This window comes from Pelodiscus sinensis, chromosome 7 (genome assembly GCF_049634645.1).
Source record: "Pelodiscus sinensis isolate JC-2024 chromosome 7, ASM4963464v1, whole genome shotgun sequence".
Lineage (NCBI taxonomy): Eukaryota > Metazoa > Chordata > Testudines > Trionychidae > Pelodiscus > Pelodiscus sinensis.
The window spans coordinates 179,429-204,004 of NC_134717.1; the positions used below are offsets into that span (position 1 = coordinate 179,429).

Consider the following 24,576-nt stretch of genomic DNA (forward strand, 5'->3'; position numbering starts at 1 on the left):
CTGCTGGCCCCGCCCCTTCAGCCGCTCCGTGCTTGGCTCCCCCGTTCCCGCCCTTCAGCAGCGCGCGGCGGGGCGGAGTCTGCCTGGAGGGCGGGGCCTTGCGGGAGCCGGGCGGCGCGCACGGTACGGGGGGGGGCTGAGTGGGGGGTTGAGGTGACTATGGGGGGGGCGGCTGAGTGGGGGGGGGGGTCAGGTGACTGGGGGCGGGGGGGTGAGGTGACTGGGGGTGGGGGCTGAGCGGGGCTGAGGTGACTGGGGGCGGGGGGTTGAGGTGACTGGGGGTGGGGGCTGAGCGGGGGGTGAGGTGACTATGGGGGTGGGGGCTGAGTGGGGGGTTGAGGTGACTGGGGGCGGGGGGGTGAGGTGACTATGGGGGTGGGGGCTGAGTGGGGGGGTGAGGTGACTGGGGGCGGGGGGGTGAGGTGACTATGGGGGTGGGGGCTGAGAGGGGGGGTGAGGTGACTATGGGGGTGGGGGCTGAGTGGGGGGGTGAGGTGACTGGGGGCGGGGGTGAGGTGACTGGGGGTGGGGGCTGAGTGGGGGGTTGAGGTGACTGGGGGTGGGGGCTGAGCGGGGGGGTGAGGTGACTGGGGGCGGGGGGGTGAGGTGACTGGGGGCGGGGGGGTGAGGTGACTGGGGGCGGGGGGGTGAGGGGGGGTTGAGGTGACTGGGGGCGGGGGTGAGGTGACTGGGGGCGGGGGGGTGAGGTGACTATGGGGGTGGGGGCTGAGGGGGGGTTGAGGTGACTGGGGGCGGGGTGAATTTGGACACCGGGGGAAGGGGTTGAGGTGAAGGTGGGGGGAGGGCATGAGCCAGGCCTGCTGTGCCATTGCCCCCCTGCCGTTGCTGTGCCATCCCACCCCAGAGTAGACCATGGGCTGCACTCGCCTGCATGGTGGATATGCACACCAGTCCCCCTTTCCCATAGCTGCAAGGCTGGGGAGTAACCTCGGAGACCTTAAGTCGGGGTGGGGAACCATTTTGGGGTCAGGGGCCTCTGACCCACAGAAAAATGAGTTGGGGGCTGCACACCTGTGAGAAACAAAATGAGAAACCCCTGACAGAGGGAGAAAGACACTCCTCACGTTCCCCTTGCACACCAGAGCCCGGGGGAGGAGGGGCAGGCTAGTAAATGTGTGCTCCAGCCCTGCGGGTGGGTGGCAGAGGGGCTGGTGCCCCAGTGAGGGTTCCCCAATGCTGAGCCTCGGTGGCCAGATCCAGGCAAGCCGGGGACCTGTGGTTTCCCACCCCTGCTGTAAATCCTTTGGGGCTGGGCCTGCCTCTGTGCTGTGTGTGTAGAGATTAAAGAGACTGGTACATTTGGGTTTAGAAAAGAGATGACTAAGAACAGCCACTTTGGGTTAGACCTATGGCCCACCTAGCCTAGTATCCTGAGTTTGAGAGGCCTGTGTCAGATGCCACAGTGGAAGTGAACAGAACATGGCAATTGAGTGATACATCCCCTGCTGTTCAGTCTCTGCTTTAAGTAATTGGAGGTTTAGGGATACCTGGAGCATGAGGTTGTGTCCCTGTTTGTATTGAGGGGATACGATAGAGGTCTATAAAACGGTGAATGGCGTAGAGAGAGTGAATTTAAAAGTGTTATTTACCCCATCACATAATGTAAGAACCAGGGATCATCCAATGAAATGAATAAGTATCAGGCTTTAAAAAAAATGAGGGGCTAATTCACACAACACACAGTCAACTTGTGGAACTCTCTGCTGGGGGATATTGTGAAGGCCAAAATTATAACTTGTCTCAGAAAAGAAAAGTCCATGGAGGATAAGTCTATAAATGGGTATTAGCCAGGATGGGCAAGGATGCACCTCCATGCTCTGGAAATCCCTAGCCCTCCAACTGCCAGAAGCTGAGGCTGGAAGATAGGGAATGGATCATTCAATAATTGCCCTGTTCTGATCACTGCCTCTAATGTGTCTGGTCCTGACCACGGTCAGAGACAGGGTATTGTCATCTCTATCAGTTCTCCAATTCCCAGAGCTTCTAAGGAAAAAGGAGATGACGGGACTCAAATTTCTTGTGAAAAATAAGCCTCTGAGCTTTTCTTGAGAAAGGGGCAGGTGGGACCCATCCCCTCTCAAGCCATCCTAGTCCTTCATAGAGACACAGAAAAGGACACGAGCCCATACTTTTCCCTTTGCCAGTCATCTTTCATATGCTGAAGCAATGTCAGGATTATAGATCCCAGCATGCATTGTTCCATCATTGAACTATGGAAGAGAATTGTATGCTGGGATTTGTAGTCATTGTAAGTAGTCCTGGGATTGCTTGCTATGAAACACAAAGCCCTTCACCCTATATGTGATATTTTAATCCAGATTTTGTTTCTATAGCATCTTATTTGTTGGGTCCCTGATCCCTACTCTGATTCAAATAATAGTTTGATGATGGCCCATCTCTTCTAATTTGACCTTGCAGTGAGATTGTGACTCACTGTGTGTGCTGCTGCAGGAGCTCCTGTGATTGGCAATGCATGTGATGTGCCTATGGGATCTGGCAGGAGGAGAAGCTGGACAGAAATTCCTGGGCCAACCACAGAGATTTCTATGGTCACCGTTGACATGCCCATCTTGTTTCTCTGGTAACCAGGAGTGCATTTTTTATTTAAAAATGGAATAGCAACTGCATGAAAAATGGCCAAAGTAGTGTCTCCTCTGGGCAGACCTTCATTCACTCCTGTAATGAGAGATTTGTCTAACACCTATTTTATGCGTTTCACATGGAAGGAGCTGGGACCAGGCATCAGTCGCTATGGAATTATGCTTGTGTTCGGAGTTGGTTTGGTATCATCAGCTGTAGGCCTCAAAACTAGTGTGATCCAGTGGGGGAGGCAAAGGCCTCTCACAGGGTCGTGTAGGTTTTCCTGGAGCATAGTCTCTCCAGGGAATGGGGTCTGGTGGAAGTTGTGCTCTTCTTTTGCTGGAAGTGCTGCTGTCTGAGCCTGTTTGCTCTCTTGCAGGATGGAGGGCTCTGGGGATCTTGATAGCAGCCTCTTGACACAGCCTTGGGCTTCAGTTTGCTTTGGCGAGTCCACTTTTATTGCCAAGGCTTGTTTCAGAGATACGGGCTACGTCTTGTTGATCTCTGACCTCAGCAGTGTGTGGTATGAACATGCGGACATTGATGTCGTTGGGAAAAGGTCCAAGGTGAGTCTGGCATGAGGTTTGCAAAATCCACAAACTCCCTTTTATGCCTAAGCCAGCTAATGTTCCAGCATGAATTTACGGGACATGCAGAGGATGGGTGGCAGCTTCAATAGGAATAAGGGAGAAAATCTTGATGTGGGAAGCCCTAAACAGGGCAGCTGATTCCTCTCTATTCTGACCTACAGGCTGTCTCTAGACTACATCCCTTTTCCGTAAAAGGGATGCAAATTAGACACATCGCAATTGCAAATGAAGCAGGGATTTAAATCCCCCCTGCTTCATTTGCATAAAAATGGCTGCCGCTTTTTTTCCGGCTCGGAGCTTTGCTGGAAAAAAGCGCCAGTCTAGACGCGGATCTTTCGGAAAATAAAGCCTTTTTCGAAAGATCCTTTATTCCTCTTAAAATAAGGAATAAGGGATCTTTTGGAAAAGGCTTTATTTTCCGAAAGATCCGCGTCTAGACTGGCGCTTTTTTCCGGCAAAGCTCCGAGCCGGAAAAAAGCGGCAGCCATTTTTATGAAAATGAAGCGGGGGGGATTTAAATCCCTGCTTCATTTGCAATTGCGATGTGCCTAATTTGCATCCCTTTTACGGAAAAGGGATGCAGTCTAGACACAGCCACAGTGTTCCCTGCTATGCTAGTCCTGGCTTCTGTACCCAATCTCTGCTGATGTTCCCTCAGTCCTGATCTGTTTTTGGAGGTACAAAGCCAGTGCACTGGCAGCATCTTCCTCTGGCAGCCTGCCCTCCTTCCCTCTGTCTTTCTAGTGGTTGTGATGCTGTAGAATTAGGGGTGACCATCAAGGGAGAGGCTGCTGTTAGTTTTAGTGGACACATCAGAGGCTACCAGCAGCTTCCTCCTCAGGACTACAGGCAGTCCCTGAGTTACGCAGATCCGACTTATGTCGGATCCGGACTTACGAACGGGGCTTTCTCGCCCCGGAGCTCGCAGGCAGCGGGACCGCCCAGAGCGCAGCGGTCCCGCCACCTCGACCTCCGGGGCGAGAAAAGCTGCTCCGGGTGCCCCTGGTCTGCTGGGGACCGTCTCCAGCAGACCAGGGACACCTGGAGCAAAGCCGGGGAGGCGGAGGGATCCCGCGCCTCCTGAGGCTTTGCCAGAGCAAAGCCTCGGAGGTGCGGCACCCCGCCGCCGCTGCCGCTTTGCTCCCGGTGCCTCTGGTCTGCTGGGGACCGTCTCCAGCAGACCAGGGACACGGGGAGCAAAGCCGCAGCGGCGGCGGGGTCCTGCGCCTCTGAGGCTTTGCCAGAGCAAAGCCTCAGAGGCGCGGCACCCCGCCGCTGCTGCGGCTTTGCTCCCCGTGTTCCTGGTCTGCTGTGGGGGGGCGCAGCTAGTGCGCCCCCCCCCCCCCCAGCAGGCCAGGCTTTTGTTGTGGACCCTGGGGTAGAGCAGCTGGGGTGCTGCCGGGTTGGTCCTGCAGGGACCTACCTGGCAGCCCAGCTGTTCTGTCCCAGGCTCGAGATTCAGCCGCTGTTGAAACTGATCAGTGACTGATTCCAGGAAGCTCGGGGCAGAGCAATTCTGCCTCCAGCTTCCTGTAGTCAGCCCCTGGTCAGTTTCAGCAGCAGTGGCTGAATCTGGAGCCAGTTCCGACTTGCATATAAATTCAACTTAAGAACAAACCTATAGTCCCTATCTTGTACGTAACCCGGGGACTGCCTGTACACCTCCGGGAAGCTACCCTGGCAGTTTCTGCAGCCTCAGTGATATGTTTGTGTTAATGATGTCACATCTTCAGTATCAGAACCAGGACTGGCAACACAAGCTATCGTCTACCTCTCTTCTATGTCCTCGCTGTTTCTGGGCCAAGGGGCAAATGGGAGCAGGGCCTGTATGGAGCCCTTTGGGAGAGGGCTGTTATCCTGATCACTGGGCTTAATGTTTGAGTATTTTATAGAATTTGGCAGCTGTGGGAGAGTGGATAATGATAGGCAGAGGAGTCTTGCCTTCCCTTTTGGCTACTCTGGTATATTCTACAATGGCTGCTTCCCATTTGGTTTTTTGGCAAGTGGGTTAGGCTGTAAAAGTTTCTTAGCTAGGCTAGAGCAGCTGAGAGGTGTTCTAGTGCAGGAGATCCCTGGGGTGGTGATGGGAGAGCAGTGAGGCCATCCCAGGAACCACATGAGAAAATGTTTTATTATGCCCTCTATATCTTGCCCTCTTAAACTCCACCTGCTCAGAGCTGGGGATCTGGTGGGTCAGAAGGGAATGCCCGGATCACAGGCGCGATGAGCGTGGGAAGAATTGATTAGGAAAAGTGCTTTGCTAAGCATAGGCCAGATGGGTGTCTGTTGCTCTTAGTCTTGTTTGTCCCTTGGAGTCTTCCTTGTGTATTGGTTGAGAGACAGTGAAGGAGAATGTTTAGCCAGGTTACCTACACTGACAGTCCAAAGGATGGACTGTTAGAGTGGGAGGCCCTTGGTACGAAATGGACTTGGATGCAGGCCCGGACAAAGAGTGTGCAGGGCCAAAGGCAGCATGCTGAGTCGCATGGCCATGCAGCTCCCGGCTGGGTGGGTAGGGCCAGGAGCTGGGCAGCGCGGGCCCTTGAATGCACGGGGCCCAAGGTGACTGTTTCACTCTTCTTGCCCAGAGGCCGGGCCTGCTGGGATGGACCCTATTTGCTTGGGTTGCTATCCTGAGCTGAGTGAGTCTAGCATTGGGGTCTCCAGCAGTGTTTCCTCTAATATTTTTTTTAACCTTGAGCGGAGTGAGTTTTGGCTTGTGCACCAATATTGAGATCGTGTGTGCTGGTTTGGATGTGTGCCACTATAGCACCCAGATTATTTTAACACACACACATTCCTGCCCGCTGCAGCAGAACTCTGCCCCCCTGCAATGCAGCATAAGAACATAAGAACAGCCGTACTGGGTCAGACCAAAGGTCCATCTAGCCCAGTATCCTGTCCGCCGACAGTGGCCAGCACCAGGTGCCCCAGAGAGGGTGGACTGAAGACAATGATCAAGAGATTTGTCTCCTGCCATCCCTCTCCAGCCTCTGACAAACAGAGGCCAAGGACACCATTTTATCCCCTGGCTAATAGCCTTTTATGGACCTAACCTCCATGAAATTATCTAGCTTCTCTTAAACTCTATTATAGTCCTAGCCTTCACAGCATATCCTGTTCCTGGCCCCAGCTGTCAGAAAAGGCCCTCCCCCCACCACGTGGCAGTCCCGGCCACCGGAGCAGGCCTCCTCCCTGCCACGCATCTATGGCAGGCCCCGGCCCCCCGCCCCAGTGGCTCCCTCACCATGCCATCTCAGCTGGCCTGCCCGCTGAAGCAGCCGCCTGCTGTGTGGCTCTCCAGAGGAGGTGGGCAGGAGAAGAATTTTTTGTGCTCGGCTGTGCAGGCACGCACCTTAGCTGGAACTATGGTCTCCAGAATGCCTTGCTGCTCCTACTCATTGCTCCTTTCTATTGGTCTTTCCCAGGAGCTGAACAAGCGACTGACAGCTCATGTGTCCTCTTTCCTGAATCGCTTGAGCAACCTGATGTGCCCTTTGCTAGAAGGAAGGAAGAGTGATGCCACCTCGTTCTCCTGCCAACAGACTTCCAGCAAACTCACCATCCACGTGAAAAGTGATCTCTCCGGATTACCTTTCTACTGGGATTTCCACTGCCTCGCAGCTGCTATGGAGATGGTGAGGAAAGAGCTCTGCGATGAGCCACATGTCTGCCCCTCCTGCTGAGGTGCTTAGCAAAAGTAGACAGCCAGTGATGGCGAGGGGCTGTGGTGGGTGGCAGGAGCTGAATTAATTGAGTAAAAGACATTTTATAGAGGTTTTGGAGTTACTAAGGTGTGCACTAACTGCCTGTATTCCTCACTCCCTTCTCCTGCTATGCAATGAAGCCACTTCTTGCTTCCCATTCAGGTTAGACTGTTATGCTTATAAGAAGCACATGGAATTTTTAGAGGGGGAAAAGGCAACATGTTGCGTTTATTGAGAATATAGTGGCAAAGCAGCATATGCATACGTAGATAGACAGATACACACACAATACATCTACATACATTGTTTTACTATTTGATGTTGTATTTATTTATGATTTGTGGATTGATTATGGGTGGAGGAGCGGGGGTCTATTGGTCCGGTGATGCTCCAGTAATGGCAGGATGTCCCCGCTTTTAAGGCAAAACGGTTTTTTTATAATAGTTTTTTTATTAGGACTAGTGGGTTTTGCATTATGCTATTTTTTGATGGATGTTTATTTTTAGTTTTTTAAGTTTTTTTCTTTTTTTGTTTTGCCATGTGTGATGGCGCGTTGGAGTTCCCCCTGATCCTGCAGCCCCATAGCAGCAAGAACAGACTCCGCCAGCCAGTAGAATAGAGAGGGCTTATTGCTCCTCCAGGATACAGCACAGCATAGATGTGATGTGGCTACAGGAGTCTGGGCCAGGATGCCTCAGACCCCTTGAGATGGGGTTTCTGGGCCCCTAGACTCTCAGCCCGCCTCCTTAGTCTTTCCCCTTCATGGTTCCAGCGCAAGACAGCCCCTTCCCCCAACACTCACTTCCTTCGTTCAGTCCCTTCCCTTAACCGGTAGGACCATTTCGGTCACTGTCATGGGGGCCCTCAAGGCGCCCCGGCTGGGCAGTTTTTACAGACAAAGGCCAGTAGGGGTTATCCAAAGCTCACAGCCCAAGCATAGCAACCAGCAATGTACTGACACTACATCACATCTCTCCCCCTCCGAGAGTGAACTGAGCGGGGTCACTCCACTTGTGACCTGGGGAAGTTTGGGCCCCCCAGCTTGGTGACATTGATGGTCCCCTTTGCTTGGGCTACAGCTGCATGGCTTTGAGGGGCTTGCGCGGGCCCACTCTCTGCGGTTGTACCAGTCCTTTTCCTTCCTTTGGACTCTGCCCGGGGTCTTCCTCGCCAGACGCATGAGCTCAGCAAGCCTTTCCCGTAAAGCCAGGACGTCCTCCACCCTCGACTCTCCATTCGGGGACCTCTCCTCCTTTCATAACTCTCTCAGCAAGTCTAGGGGGTCCTTCCTCCTTCTGCACCCTGACTTGGTCGGGGAGAACCTGGCAGATCCTCTGGGTGCCTTCCTGTGTGCAGACAGCAAGTTGGGCAGGTACTTGTCCCAGTCCTGCAGATGCTGGTGCATAAAGGCCTCCAGCATCTGCTTCAGGGTCCCCTGGAACCTCCTCACCAGCCTGCTGAACTGGGAGCCACACGCTTGGGCCTAGGTGAGCCGGGCCCCGTGCTTCTCCCACAAGCACTGGAGAAGGGCTGACATGAAGCTGGATCCCTGGTCCGTGAGGACCACCTTGGGGAACCCCAGCCTACTGAAAATGGTCACCAGTGCGTCTGCCACCGTGTCTGCCTTGCTAGAGGGCAGAGCCACGGTCCTGGGGCAGTTGGTAGCCAAATCCACGACTACCAGGATGTATTTGTTCCCTGTCCGGCTGGCTTGGCTGACAGGCCCCACTATCTCTATTGCTGCAAATATCCCCGGCCAGTAGAAGTGTTGGAGCAGCCTCAGCCGGGTGCGCTGGATATCCCAGTGCCCCGCAGATGGGACGTCATGGGCCAGATACAGCAGCTTGCGGTGATAGGGGAACTACCAGCTGCTGCTGGACTCCCCCATACCTCCACCTTCCCTGGGGGAGCCATTCCCAGTACAAGAATCTCCTCTCCCACAGGAATTTCTCCTGGCAGCCTCTCCCCAGGGGCTGAGCTGTGCCGAGGCCAGCCTGGTCCCTCAGCCTCTGCAAGGGGAGGTCTGCCTGCACCTCAGCATGGAATTCCGCAGCTGGGGCAGGGACAGGGACCTGTTCCCTGCCCGTCCCTAGGTCCGGAGTCCTAGCGTGGCCGGGCCCCATGTCTGCTTGGTTGGGTCCCTGCGCCCCCTGCAGGGAGCCCTTCCCTGGACCAGGGTCACCTCCCCCTCGCTGGCTCTGGCTATGGGTTGTGACTAGAGCCCTGTGGGGTCTGTCTGGCCACTCCTCTAGGTCACTCCCCATCAGCACCTCTGTGGACAAGTGCCGGTGACCCCCACTTCCTTGGGGCCCTCCTTGGTCCCCCCTTTCAGATGTACCCGGGCTACAGGCACCTTAAATGGGGTCCTGTCTATGCCCCTCAGGGTCAGCTGAGTGTTGGGCACCATATGGTCTGGGGCTACTCCCTGGTGCCGGGCCAGCATCACCTTCGCACCCGTGTCCTAGTAGCCCATCACCTTCCTGCCATCCACCTGCAGGGGCATGAGGCACTTGCTCTGCAGGGGCCGCCCTGCCCCCATCCAGTACATGGAGAAATCTATCTCTGAAGGGTCGGATCTCCCAGAGGAGATGGACCGAGGGTCCTTCCCCCCCCCTCCACCCTGAGCTGAGGTTTGCCTGCTGGCCTCTGCCTCTGGGGCGGCCCGCCCTCCCCTCCCCCCGGAAAGTCTCAGGACGTGGGACCTGTCCTGATGCACTGAGTCCTCTTGTGGCCTCCTTGCCTGCAGCGATGGCAAGTTAGTCCCTGCGGGCCCTTTTGGGCTGGCTCTGCCTGGGCCCTGGCTGGTTCTCTGGGGCACAGAAGGCTGGTCCTTGTCTCTTGGGTTCGCCTCATAGGTGACTCTCTCCGTCACTCAGCCGAGATCTGGTCTCTGCGTGATTCCCTTTCTCTCCTGGACTCCCGTTCACACCCGGACTGGCTCTCTGTGAACTCATTCGCCAGCCTCCTGGCTTTCTGGGGTTCCTCTGGCTTCCGGTCCTTGAGCCACAGCCTCAGGCTGGGTGGACACGCTTCATAGAACTGTTCCAGCATCATCATCTTAAGCAGGTCCTCTGTGGACTGGGCTCCGACCCCGAACACCCACTTGCAGCAGGACTGCGCCAGGCCGGAGGTCTCCCGTGGCCCCTTCTATACCCCCTGGAACTTCTTCCTCTACGTTTCCGGGGTCATCTTGAACTTGTGCAGCAGGGCCTCTTTGACCCGTTCGTAATCACCCGGCTGCAGATCCTCCAGCTGATTGAGAACCCCTGCGGCCTCCTGATCCAGCAAGGGGGTGAGGTGTTGCAGTCGGTCCGCTGTGGGGGATTTGGTGTAGTACATAGGCCCGCTCAAAGGAGCTGTGGAACCTGTCCATGTCTCCCAAGTTTTTACATTGGGCCAACACAAGCTTCTCCAAACGTCTGGCCGCCCCGGACCTCCTGGGGTTCTCCCCACTCACCGCAACCGGGGCCCTTCGGCTTCTCCGCTCCGTCATGGCCAGCTCATGCTACCGCTGCCTCTCGGTCCTGGCGTTCCTTCTCTTGGTCCTGTACCTTCAGTTCCTTCAGCTGCAGCTCGATCTCCAGCTGCCTCAGCTCTGCCGAGATGGACCCTGCCCTGGGCGAACCGCTGCTGGTAGATCGTGGCCTGGTGGGCATCGCGTCTCTCTGGTGGGCTCTAGCCCTCCCTCAGGTCTGAGAGCCTGAGACGCTCCCAGGGGGTGTCGGGCTGCTCCCCGCTGGGACAGGATCCAGGCCCTTGGACGGGTCATTCTCTTCCAGCTGGGCAATCAACTGGGCCTGGGTAGCTTTCCCCACGGGAAGGCCCCTCTCTCTGCACAGCCCCACAAGGTCTGCCTTCAGGAGTCAGGCGGAGGCCATCGTCCCGCCAATCCCCGGGTATAGACTCACCGGCCGAGTACTGCAGCGCTCCACAGCTCCTAGGAATCGCTTCGCTCTGCCTCCAGCATGCCTGGTTCTTGCACGCCCCTTTTCTACTGCTCCTTGTCACCCACTGCTGGAAGCTCCATCCGCGGAGTGCAGTGCACCCCACTCCTGGTACCACTGTGAGGGCGCGTCAGAGTTTCCCCCCAATCCTGCAGCCCTGTAGCAGCAAGAACAGACTCCACCAGCTAGTAGAATAGAGAGGGCTTATTGCTGCTCCAGGAGACAGCACAGCACAGACGTGATGTGGTTACCGGAGTCTGGGCCAGGATGCCTCAGACCCTTTGAGATGGGGTGCCTGGGCCCTTCGACTCCCAGCCCCCTCTTTAGTTTGTCCCCTTCATGGTTCCAGCGCAAGACTGCCCCTTCCCCCAACACTCATTTCCTTTGTTCCGTCCCTTCCCTTAACCCGTAGGACCAGTTCGGTCACTGTCAGTGGGGCCCTCAAGGTGCCCCCAGCTGAGCAGTGCTTACAGACAAAGGCCAGTAGGGGTCACCCACAGCCCAAGCCTAGCAACCAGCAATGTACTGGCACTACATCACACCATGCTAAACTAGTTTTGATGACAAATATTTTGTTTTAATTGATAAATGCTTGCCTTTTTTTTCGAACCATTGATTTGCCCACTGCTTACATTTTGATGGGGATATGCAGCAATTTTTGGCATTTTCACAATTGTTTTTGGCTTTTTTTAGAAACTTTGCTTCGGTGGCTTTTATACTTATTTTTTATATATTTCTCATTTTTTATACATAACAAGATTGATTTCTTTGTTACAGAGAAGCAATATGCACATTCAAATAAGGACATTATATTACAATTAAAAAACCCCCAATTTCTACACCTTTTTATTTATTTTACATTACTAATTTTAAAACTTAAATCCAAACTGTAAGACTTTATTTTTGCCTTGGAATTAGCTTTAGACACAGTATTTTGGCTGATGCACCTTTGCCAATGGTAAGGCTATTGTGCGGGGTACTGCTACTGTTACTTCTGCGTGGCTGCTGGTGGCCATGCTGTCTTCAGAGCTGCTTGTTTGGGGAATGGCAGGTGGTGGACAGACAGCTTTGAAGCCAGAAGATAGGTGGAGACACTCTGGCTGGGGGGTAGGGCTGGGGAATTGAGTTAGTCTTGGTGGGGCTAGCGGGAGTGAGGATGTTTGGGACCAAGGAATGGGGTGAAGCCCCTTTCCCCCCAAGAAGAATAAGGCTATCTGCCCTGGCTCCTGTGTCAGCATTGATCCTGCACTACATTGTATCTCTGAGAAGCAATAAAGACCTTCTACTCTACTGGCTGGCTGAGAGTCACATCTGGCTGTGGATGGGGGTGCAGGGTCAGGGGCCCCCAGACATGTTATCACCCCCAACCCCCTTTTTTTTTGGTCAGGACCTCCAATTTGAGACACACCGGTCTGCACTTTAAAATCTGCATAGAATAAAAGCATGCAGAAGACCAGATATCACTGCCCATGATGGATTTTGCATGGCTGTGAATTAGGTAGGATTCTAGCTATAAGGTGTGTTTTCAAATCCTATAATAATTTTTGTCTCTCTTTTTTGAACCCTCTCCCATGTACATTAATGAGGCCCTGGACTGGGAGGCAGGTTCTAGTCTAAGGAATGTGCAGGTGATACAAAGACCAGGCTGAGTGGTGCAGTAAGGCGTTGGGTCCCAGTGGGATACTACATGGTGCTTATGCTGCAAGGAGCATGCCCATGAAACAGACCGGTCTTGGGGGTCCAGTGCTGACCCCAGTGCCTTCGTGCCATGCTCTGCAGTGCTGTGCTGCTAGAGGTCTGTATTTTGGTTGAAACCTAAAACTGAGGCTCTGGCCACCTGATGATGAATGGTGCTTTGGCTTTGCAGCTAACAGTCCACATCTTACAGAGCTTCCGAGCTGCTTCATCCTTTCCCAAGATTGCCCTAGCTGGGAGACAAGGCTTACTTACACCCTGCCAAACTGTTTTGCTGCACTGCTTTATGTTGTCTCTTTGGTGAGGGATTTGATTCTGGTCTGTGCTTTTACATCCCTTGACCTTTGTACAGTAGTCTGTGTACCTGCAGGAGGGAAGAGGCTAATTGTTTGGGGTAACTGCTTTTAATAGGTGTGCCATGCAAACAGCTAAAAGGCTTCATGAGATTCAGAACTGGGATCAGAAAGAAAATCAGGAACCAAGCACACTACGTGCTGGGCTAGTTAGGAACACAAATGGCTAGTCATGCACTGGCTGTCTAGGAGCTGGCTGCGGGTGTATATAAATTTTCAGTGGTTACATGGTTACCCAATTACCCACTTTTTAACATCTCTAGTGCGCACACGAATAAAAATGTGGCTGCTTTGGAGGAACACTCTCTGTGCTCCTACAGCCAGAAGACCTGGCTTTCTTCCCGCCACATCCCCTCCGTGGCTAGAGGAACGCACTCTTTCCTGGTGGTTAGTGGAGCTGGGTCTCCTTGCATGGCCCCAGGGCCAGAAGAACTGTCTTGCCCCAATGGAGTTGTGAGCCCCCATTGATTGAGAGTCCATTCCCCCCCCTTGCTCACACCCAATTGGATGTTCCCTTGTTTCTTTATAGAACAAATTGGCCCATGAGAGCTTCCCTTCCAGCTTTCTCTGTGGTTCTGCGGGCGAGGAGTGTATTCCTCCTCAATGGTATGCATAGAGGAAATTTTGGGCATTCTTTACTTTTACATGCAATTCTCTTTAAGGCTGTGCTCTCTGTAGTTCAGGGGTCTCCAACTTTTAAAGCATGAAATCACTTTTTGAATTTAAGTGCAATCCAGGATCTACCTCAAACTCAAACACCCTTGTCCCACCTCCTTCCTGTCCCTTCTCCAAGGCCCCGCCCCTGCTCGCTTCATCCTCCCTGCCTCCCCCATCCTTCCTCACTTTCACCAGGCAGGGACAGCGTGTTGGAGAGGGGGACGTGCAGGCTCAGGTCTTGGATTAAGGGATCTGGAGTGCAGGAGGGGCTCTGAGCTGAGCCTGGGGCAGGCCATTGGGATGCCAGAGGGGGTTCTAGGTGCAGGCTCTGGGAGGGTGTTTGGATGCAGGGGTGTTTGGGTCTAGGGCAGGGGCTTGGGGTGCAGGAGGGGGTTCATAACTGGGGTAGGGTTTCAGGATGTGGTTTCCAACTGGGCACTACTTACCTCAGGTGGCATCTGGGTGGTGGTGCAGTGGGACTAAGGCAAGCTCACCCCTGCCCTGGTTCTGCACCACTCCCAAAAGCAGCCAGCAAACTACTTCCATCCCAAGCCCTGTTGTGAGGCCCCCTCCCCCGCTCTGTGAAGATAGAATACAGGATGGGAGAGGGGGCACCTTGACATCAGTGCCTCTCTTTTCCCTGCCCTGCACAGCAACCAGGAGACTCCTGGAGGTGAGGGGAGGCAGCTCCAAGGCAAAGGGCAGGCGTTGCACAGCCGTAGTGGGAGGGCTAGCTGAAGTGCTGGCACTTGATAGTCTCTTGGTCAAACCAGTCAAGATCACCTGTCAGAGGCTCCAAGATCTAGCAATAGATCCCAATCTACTGGCTGCTGTAGTTTGATTAAATTGTAGTGGCGTCCAGTACGCACCAGAGTGTGCTGTGCACCTAACTATAATTGTTGCTAGTCAACAGAGGTGGCTCAATGGCAGGTGATGGATTTGTGACTTGCCCTAAAGAAGTCGAGGAAGGGTGGGATAGGACAGCTAGCAAGAGGACAGGCAGAGGCTCCCTGACGAGGCCCCTTTAAAGGGCTTTGGCACATTGATCAGGCCCAACATTGGGTGTGCTTGAAAGTTCTGACATTGAGCATTTGAAATGTCTGCACTAAAATTCTTCACTTGCACTTTAGAAAGAGCAGAGCTGGGATCTCAGTCCTGTTGCTAGTGGGACAGGTGTCTACAAAATCCCTCCATCTGGTGGGCACTAATTGGCCCACCCACTGGTAGTGCCAGGGACTGAAAGAGTGACAGGGGCTGCATGGTGCTCACCCCACAGGCTCGTCCTACCTAGCAGGGCTGTGTGTTTGTGTGCAAGGGTGGAGCTTGCCCAGACTCTGCCTTTCCCGGGGTACATTGACGCCTCCATCTCAAGCCTGCCAGTGAAGCCCCTTTCACCAGCCCTGGCTGAAATTCTTTTATAAAGAGCAAATGGAGCATGCCAAAACCCCCACTGTGGGTCACTGGCCCCTGCTGCCTCTCCAGCAGCAAGAACTTCCCAGAGCTGTGCATGTCTCTGTTGGTGCATCAGCGGAGAAGTAACAGAAGGGGAGCCATGTTCTCTCTGGTTCCATTAAGAGCACAGGGTATGGGGCAGACTTGGTCCTGGTGAGCAGCATGAGACATTTGGCCCTTGGAAAGACATTCTGCCACCTTTCAAAGAGGGTATGAATCCCACAGCATTACCACAGCTGTAGAGGTGAGCTATGAACTGGCACCTGCTGCTATCCCATTAGTTCGTATCTTGGTTGATGTTTGTAAGGCACTCAGATGATGAGAGACCCTGCAGAATGCGAAGTGCTACTGTTTGTGATGTAGGAATGGGGCCTAGACTCTGCTCAGCTGCTTGTCAAGAGTCAGGCCTATGCCAAACTGGCCTAAAATGGAGCACATTGCCCATTTCCTCAGCTTTGCAAGTGGCCCATGGAGACCACAGGTCCCAGCATCCTGACCAGAGTGGAGGCTGCATTGTTTTCAGACCTGTAGTGTACATGAATTGCCCTTTTGGGTGAAAGAGGAGGGTGGCTGCAGAACTCAACCCCCTATCTGCCTTCAGTGTGCCATGGATGCAGAGCTTCAGTGGGCTGTGCTGTCCTGTGAGTGGCGCTAAGTTTACTGTACCCCCATCTCAGTGGCTTGGGTTTGCTGATTAAAAATGAAGCACAGAGTGAGAAGGGGTTTGTCAGACAGGCTCATACAGTACATTGGGCCCTGCTGCATGTGTCTTGCCCCAGCTGTCCCAGAGATGATGGTGAAGGGTCGGTTTCCTGTGTCTATCTGACTGGAGTTTGTGGGTGAGATGGTCCATTGGGAGTGCAGGTTGTCCTGACCTGACTTGACCCCCTCCAAGGGCCAGGAAACTGCAGAGGGAGAGTGTCCCCATGAAGAAAGTTCTGTTGGTGAGAATCAGAGCAAGGTGCATCCAGTCCATACTGGGGAAGAGGTCAGGACTGTGCTCTGAGAGAGCCTTGGGTAAGGGTAGCCTAGAAAGAGTGTGGATAGGTGCATACAGGGCAGCAGCAAGGGCCTGCACAGGATTTTGGGATAAAGATTCCTCATGCCTTCGATCTCATCTTCCCATGAAAGTTTGTCAGTTTCTTCAAGCTGCAAAATGACTGGTGGTTCCTTTTGCTTTTAGTCTTAGCTTTGTCTGTTTTCAGTGTCAGAATGGGCATCCGGGCCCATTGGAGCTGGGGGATGTGAGGCTCAGAGGGGCCTGTTTGTGCTGCTTACTGAAGTTTTCATTGGGTTGATCAGAGCAGAGGCACTTGCTGTTACCTCCTTCCACAGCTGTCTGTCAGAGTTGGAGTGTCTCCTACATTGAACCGTCTCTACCACATATCCATCTCTTTCCTCACTGCCTGTGGTGTTTTGTATTGCACCTCCTGCTGGGAGAGGCTGGGACTGGGGTAGGTAGAATGTATTCCCCAGTCAGAGCTCCTGCCCCATTCTCTACAGCTCCTCTCAGTCAACATTTCTATCCCATTCCCTTCAGTGCTTCCCACTGGGATGGCAGAGACCTCCCTGCACAGCCAGAACACCTGATTTGTTCCATATAGAGCCTCCTGCTAGCAGATGCTGGAATGGCAGACAGGTATTCCTGTAATCTCTGGATGCTGGGAAGTTCTGAGTAACCTCTGGCTGTAGCTGCCAAGACATTGCTGATGTCGTCTGACCCGCTTCAACCACTTTTGTTCTAGAAACTAAGTGCCCTTCTTGTCTCTCCCACCCCAGATTTCCTGTCATCTTTTGCGGCCCCTCATCAGGATGAGCCTGGCATTGCAGTGCCAGCTGCAAGAGCTGGCATCTCTTCTGGTGCAGAAGGATGCTGAGATCGAAGACTACAGGGAGAGTGGAGCTGCTCTTAGCAGAGGTATGGAGGCTGTTCTACTCATGGGGAAACCAGGGCTGGAGAGAGCAGGGAGTGAGTTTCCTTCCTTGCACAGGGTTGGCACAAAGTGCTCAGTCTGGCTCTTACCCAACGAAGCTTGTGTTTCGTGTTCAGCTGCTACAGCAGACAGACAGTAGCCAGAAGCCTTGGGAGTAGTCCCCAGGGGAGAGGTGGAGGAGGAATGGACATTGACCGGTAGCCGAAGGACTTGGGAAATAGCCAAAAGGCTCTTTGCTTTACTTAGAGTACCTGGCCTGTGACCAGGAACCTAGATCAGAGGCCAGCTAGCGAAGGAGCTGGAGCAGAGTCAGGCTTTTTTCCCACATGCAGTAGCTTACAGAACACTTGGAGAGGAACCAGGGGCTCCTGACTCTTTTCCTCAGCTTCCTTACAAGAACATTGGAAGCATGACTGTGCACGTGGGCCTGCTTCTGTGTGGAGACTCTGAGATGTTAATGAGAGGCTTGGGTTTAATCCCCAGGCTGCAAAGCACAGGGCCTAGAGCAGAGTGATATAAGGACTGGCAGAGCTGTTGCTGATGGGTGGAGTCTCTCAGCACTTAGAGGGGGTGCTGCATCCCACACTCAGCTGTCGAAGCCTCTGGCACGTGGATTTGGTTCACAGCTGGCAGAAGCTTTGCATGCATTGGACTGAAGGGCAGTGTTTCCAGGGGACATGCCCTCTTTCCACTAGCATGGCCTGATTTCCTCAGAGCTTCTCTTGCACATTGGAGGGTTGCTGTGATCCTGACCAGCTCTCCAGGACCTATTAGGTAGTGGGAACTGGTCCAATGCCGCTTGTTTGGACACACACAGCTCTCTGCAGGTTGTGTGGGCTGTGAAGGGAGGCAGGCTATATCACTGGTCATTTATACAGCCCATTCAGTAAGCGCCATGCTGGAAAGTGATGCCAAGAGGTCCAGGCCCTGTTGTCTGACTTACTCCATCTCAGACTTGCTAATTTTTCTTGGATATACCAAAATATATGTGGTTGCCTCTTGCTGCTGGTTCTCAGGCAGCGCAACAGTGTCCAGTAGGTTTGGGGAGCAGCAAGCTTAGCCTGGGGTATAGACAATGATGGGGAAATGAGCAGAGCGCTGCTTGCTACAGACTGCAAAAATATCTGGACAATTACTGTGAGCTGCCTAGGTCTCCTTGGCTGTAATGCTTTCCTGCTGGCCTCTGGTGCCAGGGTTGATGAGTACGGGGGTTCCCGCTTTCCTGACTGGTGCTGCCAGTGCCCCTGGGTAGATGTTACATGTCACTGTAGTATCTGAGCTCCCCCAAGTAATTCAGACTAACAACAAAAACCAGACCCACTTTGTATGTCCCCCTGTCAGAGAGTACAAGGGCAACGAGCTAGTGTGTTTGGCCAGGCTGGTGGTGCCCACCCTGCTCACACTCCCATCTCTGCTTCAGGACGCCTGAGGACCGAACCCTTCCAAGAGGAGTTGTTCCTGCAGAAGTTTGTGGATGAGGTAGGGAAAGATGTTGTCATGTGTTAGTGCAAAGGGGACCTAGATGTGTCCATGTCCGTGATGTCCAACCAGTTCTGAAGCAATAGCCATTATAGTGGCTACTGGTATAGCAAACTTGCCACGCTTAGCCAGCCAAATAGCCACATTGTTCAAGCCAGCTAGCCCCACTTGACCGGCCAATAGCCACATGTGGCTAGGTGGCTACCGTGTCCTATGTCAACACGCTTTAGGCCATTCAAGTTATTGAGCTGTCACCCGCTTGGGTTAGTTCAGCCTAGCATCCTGGGCCATCACCCACTCTGGTAGGCCCAGCTTAGCATGCTGGTCTGCCTCCTGCTCGAGTTAGTGGGCTGTGGTGTGCAAGGATTGGCTTGGGGGCAGTCTGGTGAGACAAAGCCATTGCTGGTTCAGACCAGGGCAGTATAATGGGTCTGGGTCTCACTCTGTCTGGTCCTGAGGCAACAAACAAGCAGCAGTTGCTGTTGTCACTCCAGACGCTTGCATATGTCTCTGGCGTTATGTGGAGAAATGGCCTGTTGGGAGTCAAGCTGAAACCATCCTGGCTCCCACCTTGGGACTGAGCCCTAAAACAACATAATATTCAGTTCAGCCCTTCTCCCCAAGCTGGGTTGCTCCTAGGACTCCTCTCTAGGCCTTTCAGCCTAGATCAAGGGTTGGCAACCTATGGCTTGCACGCCAAAGATGAGTCAGTACGGGGCCAAATATAGCTCACAGCTCAAGCTCAGTCCCCCTTTGTGGCCCCCATAGTGGTTATGCAGTGACGTTTGGGGCTTTCACACACCCCCTCCCCCTTGGCTAGAAGCCGGCGCTCTAATCTTGGGGGGCAGGGGAGATGTGAGGCTGGCACGTCTCCCCTGCCCCCCAAGATTAAAGTGCCGACTTCTAGCCAAGGGGGAGGGGGTATGTGAGAGCCCCAAGCCTCACTGCATGACTTCAGGGAAGAAGCGGAGCGGCAACTTGTGCTGCTGTTCCCCCCCAGCCAGGGGAGTGAGAGTAGCAGTGCATGAACAGACTCACTGCCTGGAAGCTGTTCCCTGCTGCTCCCGTTCCCAATCCTTCGACACAGTGCTGGGAGCAGTGTGGGGCTCGAAAGCAAGTGCCCCCATCTCTTTCTCCTCATGCCCAGACACTGCACCCACAGCCTGCTCCTGCCCCCTCGCCCCTGGCCAGACATCTGCCCCCAGCCTGCTCCTGCCCCCTTCTCCTTGGCAAGAGACCAACCCCCAGCTTGCTCCTGTCCCCTCCTCCCTGTTCCTGCACCCTCCTTGCGGCCAGACAGCTGCTCACCTCCAGCCTGCTCCTGCCCTCTCCCCCCAGCCAGACACCTACCACTTCCAGTCTGCTCCTGCACCCTTCCTCCGAGCTAGACACCCTAGTCCTGCACCCTATCTCCCACCCAGAACTTGCACCCTCACCACCTCCTGCATTCTACCTCCTGCCCAGTTCCTGCTCCCCCATCCCTAACTGCCAGTGAGTGGGATCTGTCCCCCACTCTGAACTCATTTTTGGCCCCACCTCAGAGCAAATTGAGGGGCCCACAAAATGCACTAACCCTGAAACCCCAGGAGAGTTAATCTGACCTGATGCCTTGAACCTCAGTCCTTCCTGCCCTCCCCATCCTCCTTGGGGCTGAAGCACAAGGCGAGTGAGGCATCTCAGTTGGAGGCCACATCTCAGTTGGGGTGGTGTGGTGGTGGTATGTTGTTTTTTTTTTTGCTTTTAACTTGTGTGGTCCCCAACTGATTTGTTTTGTGGGTCAGTGGCCACCGACCCAAAAAGGTTCCCCACCCCTGCCATAAATAAAGACGATGTTGAAACTTTTTGTGTTGGATATAATATTTTACTTTATTTAAAATGAAGTTTGGTAAACTAACGTGGGAAAGTTAAAGTGCTTAGTCTGTTTAATAATTTTGATTAATATTTCCTGTATTACTGGTTAAATTAAACTTCTCCCTAGCTGCAGCCCCAGCAAAATGACCTTAACCCTAACCTGACCTCAATCCTGGGGCAGGCCCTGTGGTTTGGCCCCCATCTGGGCACAGGAAGGGTGGTGAGGGTGGCCCCCTCCTGCTGTGGCATGGATAGGAGGGGAGGCCACGATCTGGCTGTGGCGATCCTGGCCCAGCCCCTTATCCAGCCAGGTAAGGTAATTCGGCCGCAGGGCCCCCACATACTCTACGTCCCACCCCCAGTGCTCTGCATTTTGTACCTCCCACAGACCCCAACCCTGTGCCCTGTTCTCTTCATACGCTCCAGTCTGACTTCTGCACCCCCCATCCACAAACATCACCCTAAGCAGCAGCAGAAGTCCCATTAAATAAAGTCTGCGAGTACAGTGTTTCATACGTGCTAGTACTCATGTCAATCATCAGTAGCATTAAGCTGTATCAAAATACAGGACTATGTAGCACTTTAAAGACTAACAAGATGGTTTATTAGATGATGAGCTTTCGTGGGTCAGACCCACTTCCTCAGATCAAATAGTGGAAGAAAATAGTCACAGCCATATATACCAAAGGATACAATTAAAAAAAATGAACACATATGAAAAGGACAAATCACATTTCAGAACAGAAGGGGGATGCGGGGAGGGGGGGAAAGGAAGGTGAATGCCTGTGAGTTAATGATATTAGAGATGGGTAGATGTCTGTGAGTTAATGGTATTAGAGGTGATAATTGGGGAAGCTATCTTTGTAATGGGTAAGATAGCTGGGGTCTTTGTTCAGCCCCCCGCGGAGAGTGTCGAATTTTAGCATGAATGCCAGTCCTTTGGTATATATGGCTGTGACTATTTTCTTCCACTATTTGATCTGAGGAAGTGGGTCTGGCCCACGAAAGCTCATCATCTAATAAACCATCTTGTTAGTCTTTAAAGTGCTACATAGTCCTGTATTTTGTTTCAGCTACACCAGACTAACACGGCTACATTTCTATCATTAAGCTGTATGTTTTCAGTCATGCAAATGGGCATTCTTATACTGGCTCTTTGTTGACCACTTGTTCTGAATTTTGATGTACTTTGGCTCTTTGATTTGAAAAGATTGCTGACCCCTGTCCTAGACTCTCTCCTCCTCCCAGAACTGTTCCGACTGCCCTTCTCTCCAGATGGCCCTACTGAGTCAGCTGTGAACCCACCTAACACTCGCCCAGCAATATCAACATGTGGTGCTGCTGGGAGACTATGGAAAACCCTGCTGGTCTGCTTCAGATAGGGCACCTGGCTAGGTAACTTCTCCATGTGGAAGCCTGTGCAGCAAGGGCTACATCCCTGCGGGGTGGACATATGCTAACTGAGAGAGAAGCAAGCCTGTATGTTCATACAAACTGGGGATAATTCCAGACAGATGTTCCCTTTAATGCTTGAATTGGAAAGAGATTGCTGTTCTGTGCGTGAATAGTGTGGTATCACTGGTCAAGCTACTGGGGAGTGCTGCCTTCTCAACTGACTGCTCTTTGTATGGCATTTTGGGCAGGCAGACAGCTAGTTGCCTGGGGTATGGTAGAGGCAGAACAGGAATGGATAGTGACTGCCTGGGTCTGTGGGGTTCTCTGAAAGGAGCTGGTTGGATGGCAGCACTGAAGTCAGAGGGTTAATACTTGATGAGTGCTTCTGTAGCTGGAATTCTGAGGAGTGACCCACTCAGGGAAGTGGAATGATTGCTCAATGCCACTGGCTGGGACAGTGTGTCCTCTCCTCGGTATCTCCTTGTGGGATCCAGCTCCATGTCCTTGGACTTGGTCTCTATTTCATCAGCAGAGAGATCTGAGAAGCTGGCTCACGAATCAGAGGCACTGATGAGTGTATGTACGCTGTCAGCCCTGCTCCTCCATCATACTGTCTGTGCTCGTTGAGTGTGCTGTTAGTCCGGGGGTGTGGAACCTTTCAGAGTGTTCTGTAGGGCCTGTGGGTTCATCACATGTGGCCTGGGGAGCTGCCTGGCTGTGTGCGCTCACTGGTGGGCCTAGGTCAGTGCGTGCAGGAGAAGAGGAGGTTGGTGTGGTTTGGAAGGGGCATGTCAGGGGCAGAGTGGTGGGGAGGGCTTATGGGGATGGAGTGAAGACTGCTCTTGGCCATTTACCCACTGAGGAAATCTACCACGAGGTCACCAATTTTGACAGCAGCTTGGCTTTACCGCATGGACCCTAATGAAACAGTTAAAACTGCCGTTACCTTTTTCCTGGTTAAGGGAGCTAAGGGCAAGGAGGCTATGCTCCAAAGTCCAGCTCGTCCTGAACCTATCTGTTCCACACTGCTAGTGGGAAGCCAAGGGGGAGAGGATGTGTTGTAGGTACCATCTGGGCCAGTTTACTGAGTGGAGGAGCATTCCTGTAAGATCACCTTTACCTGAAACCAGGTGACTCTCACTCTGTCTGGTATCCCTACATTTGTCTCTTTTGAGAGAGCTTTTTACTGACTTGTAGTTTGGGCAAGTGGCTGCTGTGGGCTGTAGAAGGGGAATGGGAGGAGTGCTAAAGTGCATAGAAGTTGCTGTCCTATGTTCATTGCAACCTGTTACTTGGTTTAGCACATACCCCCTCCCCCCCAACTTCACAATTAAACATGCACACTGAGGAGAACGTGGCATTTTAAAGGAAAGCTCCAGAGAGTCTGAACATTGCATTGACTTATAAACCAGAGCAATCATTAGAACACTAAAATTAATTGTTCAAGAACAAAAATGGATAAACTGGGCAGGAGTAAATATAGCCTGGGAATTAGAAGGTAGTTTCTGACCATCAGAGAAGGGAGGTTCTGGAACAGCTTCCAATAGGAGGAGTAGTGGCAAGACACCTTTCTGGTTTTAGAGTCGAGCTTGATAAGTTTATGTATAGAATGAGATGATGGGGATGTCTGTGATACCAGCAGACTGGACTTGACTCAGGAGGTTGTTTCCAGGCCTGTGTCCTATGTTCCTATGCTAATAATGAGTAAGAGAGGGTGGAAATGCTCAATAAATATTTTTACTCTGTCTTTGGAAAGAAACAGGATGATGAGCTTATGTTGTATAAGGCTGATGAAATATTTTCCTGTCCTTTGTGCTAACTAACAAATCATAAGAAGGGGTGTGACAGCGAGTTGGGGTTCCCCCTGATCCTGCAGCTCCGTAGCAGCAAGAACAGAGACTGCCAGCCAGTAGAAAAGGGAGGGTTTATTGCTTCTCCAGGATACAGCCCAGCACAGACGTGATGTGGTTACAGGAGTCAGGGCCAGGATGCCTCAGACCCCTTGGGGTAGGAAGTCCATTGCCCCCTCCCCCCCAGCCCCTCAGCACTCAGTTTAGGCTCTTTCCTTCATGTTTCCCAGCCAGCCACTGACCCTTCCCCCGAAACCTGGTGTTCGTCTCCACCTCCCTCCCTTTGTCTCTCCCCCTGGGAAGCAGTTTATCTGGTCAGGCTGGGCCTAGGTGTCTGGGCTAATACACATGTGGGTGAGTCAGTGGGAATCACACAGCACAGTGCAGGGGGACACCGGGTTACAGAACAGACAGTCCCCCACTACATCACAAGGGTTACCACTGGGGGACTCCTACATATCACCAAATCAAACAGAGAACAGAATTAGTTACTTCTTAAACACCTATCTGAAATGTGTGTGAGGGAATTGTGTTATCATGGGGAAATTCAATCTATGAGACCTCTGCTGGAGGTCTCGTATAGTAGTGGAATACATAATTGGAGTTTCTAAAAAATATAGGTGATAATTTCCTAATACAAAAGGTGTTGTATACAGTATAAGAATATTAAGAGGTTGGTAATTGGGTAATCGTGTAGTCAATACAATTTATATTGACTACACAATTAGTCGATAAGGGAAGGTGCTCAGAAGGAGCTACTCCCATTGCGGCTCTGCAGTTTAAATGTAGTAAGATCTGGGCTCACATTTAAACTGCAGAGCCGCAGCGGGGATAGCTCTTGGACCCGGCATGAGCCAGGACTGAGCTGGATTTGCACAGTTCCAGCTTGCACTGGGCCCAGCAGCTCCTGTCCGTGGCCAGCCCCAACCGCTGTGAGCAGAGGCTGCTCCCATCTCCAGCCATAGAACAGAGGCTGCTTCGGCGGCAGCCCCTGTCCGTGGTGGCCAGGGCTGGCTGCGGACATGGTTTGCTTTGCTGCAGCAGCTCCTGTCCACGGCGGGTCCCAAC

At 53.0% G+C, this 24,576-nt stretch overlaps 1 protein-coding gene across 2 annotated transcripts in view; it reads left to right on the plus strand.

The window, feature by feature from the left end:
- The window catches only part of NHEJ1 (non-homologous end joining factor 1), a 165,093-nt gene continuing 140,517 nt past the window's right edge, over positions 1 to 24,576 (plus strand). Inside the window, exons 1-5 of one of the 2 annotated variants that reach the window (XM_075932929.1) lie at positions 1 to 123; positions 2,981 to 3,167; positions 6,620 to 6,829; positions 16,779 to 16,917; positions 18,354 to 18,412. In XM_075932929.1, coding sequence (XP_075789044.1) covers positions 2,982 to 3,167; positions 6,620 to 6,829; positions 16,779 to 16,917; positions 18,354 to 18,412 — 594 coding nt within the window. In that variant the 5' untranslated portion in view covers positions 1 to 123; position 2,981. Of the gene's footprint in view, positions 124 to 2,472; positions 2,603 to 2,980; positions 3,168 to 6,619; positions 6,830 to 16,778; positions 16,918 to 18,353; positions 18,413 to 24,576 lie in introns of those variants that run through there. The other variant, XM_075932927.1, reaches the window with a different exon arrangement.